The following is a 2,932-nucleotide window of genomic DNA, read 5'->3' as shown; positions in this document are numbered from 1 at the left end:
GCGCGGCGGGCTGCGAGCCCTGCCCGTCGCACGTGGCCGCCACCAGGCTCGACATAGCCGCGGTCCCTGCGTGCACCACCTGGGGGGTAGGGAAAAATGGCGGAGGTGAGCGCTGCCGGCACGGAACCACACCACCGCCGCCCCCGGCCCGCGCGCACTTCCTATGCCTTCCGCTTCCAGGGGGCCTAGCACAGCCACTGCGCACGCGCCAGCCAAGCGGACCTTCCCCTTCCGGGATGCCCCTTTCTGCGCCTGCGTGGTCCGCCCAGGGCATGCCGGGAAATGTAGGTCTCCACCGCCCCACACAGCTTCCAACCGCACCGCAGGACTCGGCATCACAGTGCCGATGCACTCAGCCCCGCCGTCCATGACGTAGCTTTGCCCCTTAGCCCATGCGCCCCGCCTGCCTCTTGCCGGGCCTGGGGCCTCTCCTGGAGTCTGTTGCATGATGATGACCCACCCTTACCAGCCTGCTCCCGGGGCCTCGCCACCTGCCTCGCAGCCTCCTTCCTACACCTGCCTGACCCACCTGCGCAGCCCAAGCCCATCCTGCAGCCACCCCCCTAATTAGAGTTGCCAACCCTGGAGTCTCCAGGAATTAGATATGAAGCTCCAGGAGACTGGTGAGAGTTGCCAAGGAGGTAAATGCTAGGGCATTCATTAAAATAAATATTAAACATTGAATTTGCTGTATGTAGTAGGCCAGTGGGATTTTAAAAGGAAATGGGAACATGCATTTACCTTCCTGATGTGAAGTCATCCATGTCATTACATCTTGTGATGAAACCTCCTGGAATAGATTTGGAGAGAGTGGGCAATCTTACCACTAATTTGATCCAGACCCCAGCATGTGGGCAAAGAGGAGGGACCCTGATGTATATTATACCCCCACTCCCATTACAGACCTCTCAAGGGAAGAGGGGAGTACATGTGGGCTCCAACACCCATACAGCCCCCTCCACCTAGGCATCCACTTCACCCCTGTGTGGGTTTAGGGGTCTTCATGTCTTGGGTCACCGTCCTCTCACTCTTCACTGTTCCTGTTCCCTAAGTTAGGGGGTCCTAAATTCTACAGATCTTCATGCACCAATCCTGCAGTCCCAACGCTAGCATCGGCTTACAGTAGATTCTTGCAAGGTTTAAAAAAAAAAAAAGATGCATATTTAAGGAACTGTGTGGGATCTAAAACTACAGCTAGTAATGTTGCTATTTGTCTTACTATGGCCAACGCTTGCACATGTGACAAGAGCAAGCTGCATGGTGAGTGGCTAGCTTGCACTTTCTGCTTGCAGCCTCCTCTTGGTTTATACCTGAGCACTGTATTTCCAGCATGCCAGAGTCCTAATCTTGCACTGCAAATGAAGGGAGTCTCAATCTTGTAACAGCAATGTTAGTCTGACACAGACAACCAAGTCTTTAAATGCACAAGTCAGACAAAGGAATGATAAGAAGACAGGGATGCAGAGAGGTGAAGTTACTTGCTCCAGAGTCACATGGCAAATCAGGGACAGGACTGGAAAAACAACCTTGTTTACTAATGCCCAGGGCACATCCCTCTCTAGTACTGAACCATGCTTTCTTTGGATTACAGTTCTCTTTTTCTCCTTGCACATTTGCAAGACACTTGATATAGACTTCATGTTTGGAGTCACTATCCTTTCACTCTTCACCATTCCCACAATAGCATAGGTTTTGGAGAGAAGCTAGGAAAATTCTGTGGTCTCTGTTTACAGGCTCTGAGACCAGACAAACACCTCATCTGACCTAGGATTGAAGTCCTAGGCTCTGACCCACATCCAAACAGGTACAGCACCATCATTTACACACATCACCGTTCCAAGCTGCATTGCTGCTCTTTCACCAGTAGGGCATTCGGGGGTACACCCTATATAGAAGAGACAGGACAGAGAGGAAAGGTGGGGGGGGTTGCATTCTATGTCAAAGAGCACCTCATCATCAAGGATTAGCTTCGGGTTAGAAGAGGGTCGGGCAGAGACCCTATGAGTCGAACTACAAGGGGGGCATGGTGAAAGGGACCTTACGGTGGGTGTCTACTATAGACCACCCAAGCAGGGGGAAGAGCTAGACTAGGACTTCTCCAGTCAGCTTATGGAGGCAGTTAGGTCAAGGGATGTTAATGTCATGGGTGACCTAAACTACCCAGACATTTGCTGGGAGGAGCAGACAGCCAGGTCTGACCACTCGCGTAGGTTCCTGGCTGTATTACAGGACCTTCCCCTTATCCAGGAAGTGCACAGCCCCACTAGGGGTAACGCCTTGCTGGACCTGGTCCTGGCCATGGGGGATGACCTGGTGAGGGGACTGCAGGTCCTTGACCACCTGGGCAACAGCGATCATCACCTGCTGGATTTCATTATCCAACACAGGGTGTCTAGGGCTCACACCAAGGCTAAAGCCCTTGACTTCAGAAGGGCCAACTTCAGTGAGTTTAGGAGACTAGTGGGGGAGGCACTAAGGGCCCAGAAGGTAGAAGAGATGGGAGTCCACGAGGGATGGTCGTATCTTAAGGGGGCGATCCTCCAGGCCCAAAGGATAACAGTCCCTGAGCGAAGCAGGCGGGGTAAGAGTGCTCAGAAACCCCCTTGGCTCAGCAAGGGCATTCAGCAATGCCTGAGGACTAAAAGGCATTGCTGTACAACCAGTGGAAGGGAGGAACTATCACCAAGGAGGAGTACTCCTCCTCAGCCTGGGAGTGTGTGAGGGCTATTAGGAAGGCCAAGGTAGAGACGGAGGTCAGGCTAGTGTCCAGAATCAAGGACAACAAAAAGTCCTTTTTCAAGTACATTGGGAGAAAAAAAGAGGGCACCAGGCAATGTAGGGCCCCTGCAAAACACAAACGGTAATCTGGTGGCCACGTCAGACAAGAAAGCTGATATTTTTAACAGTTTCTTTGCCTCTGTTTTCCTGAACA

General features: G+C 52.5%; 1 protein-coding gene across 1 annotated transcript in view; it reads right to left on the bottom strand.

Annotated features, from left to right (window-relative positions):
- LOC112548165 (forkhead box protein C1) overlaps positions 1–217 on the bottom strand; it is a 3,641-nt gene extending 3,424 nt beyond the window's left edge. The window contains exon 1 of the mRNA XM_025192828.1: positions 3–217. Coding sequence (XP_025048613.1) covers positions 3–55 — 53 coding nt within the window. The 5' untranslated portion in view covers positions 56–217. The remainder of the gene's footprint in view (positions 1–2) is intronic.
- Between the last annotated feature and the right edge of the window lie 2,715 nt (positions 218–2,932).

This window comes from Alligator sinensis, unplaced genomic scaffold (genome assembly GCF_000455745.1).
Source record: "Alligator sinensis unplaced genomic scaffold, ASM45574v1 scaffold1190_1, whole genome shotgun sequence".
Classification (NCBI taxonomy): Eukaryota; Metazoa; Chordata; order Crocodylia; family Alligatoridae; genus Alligator; species Alligator sinensis.
Note: the sequence above shows the minus strand (reverse complement) of the source record. Positions and strands in the feature narration are given on the sequence as shown.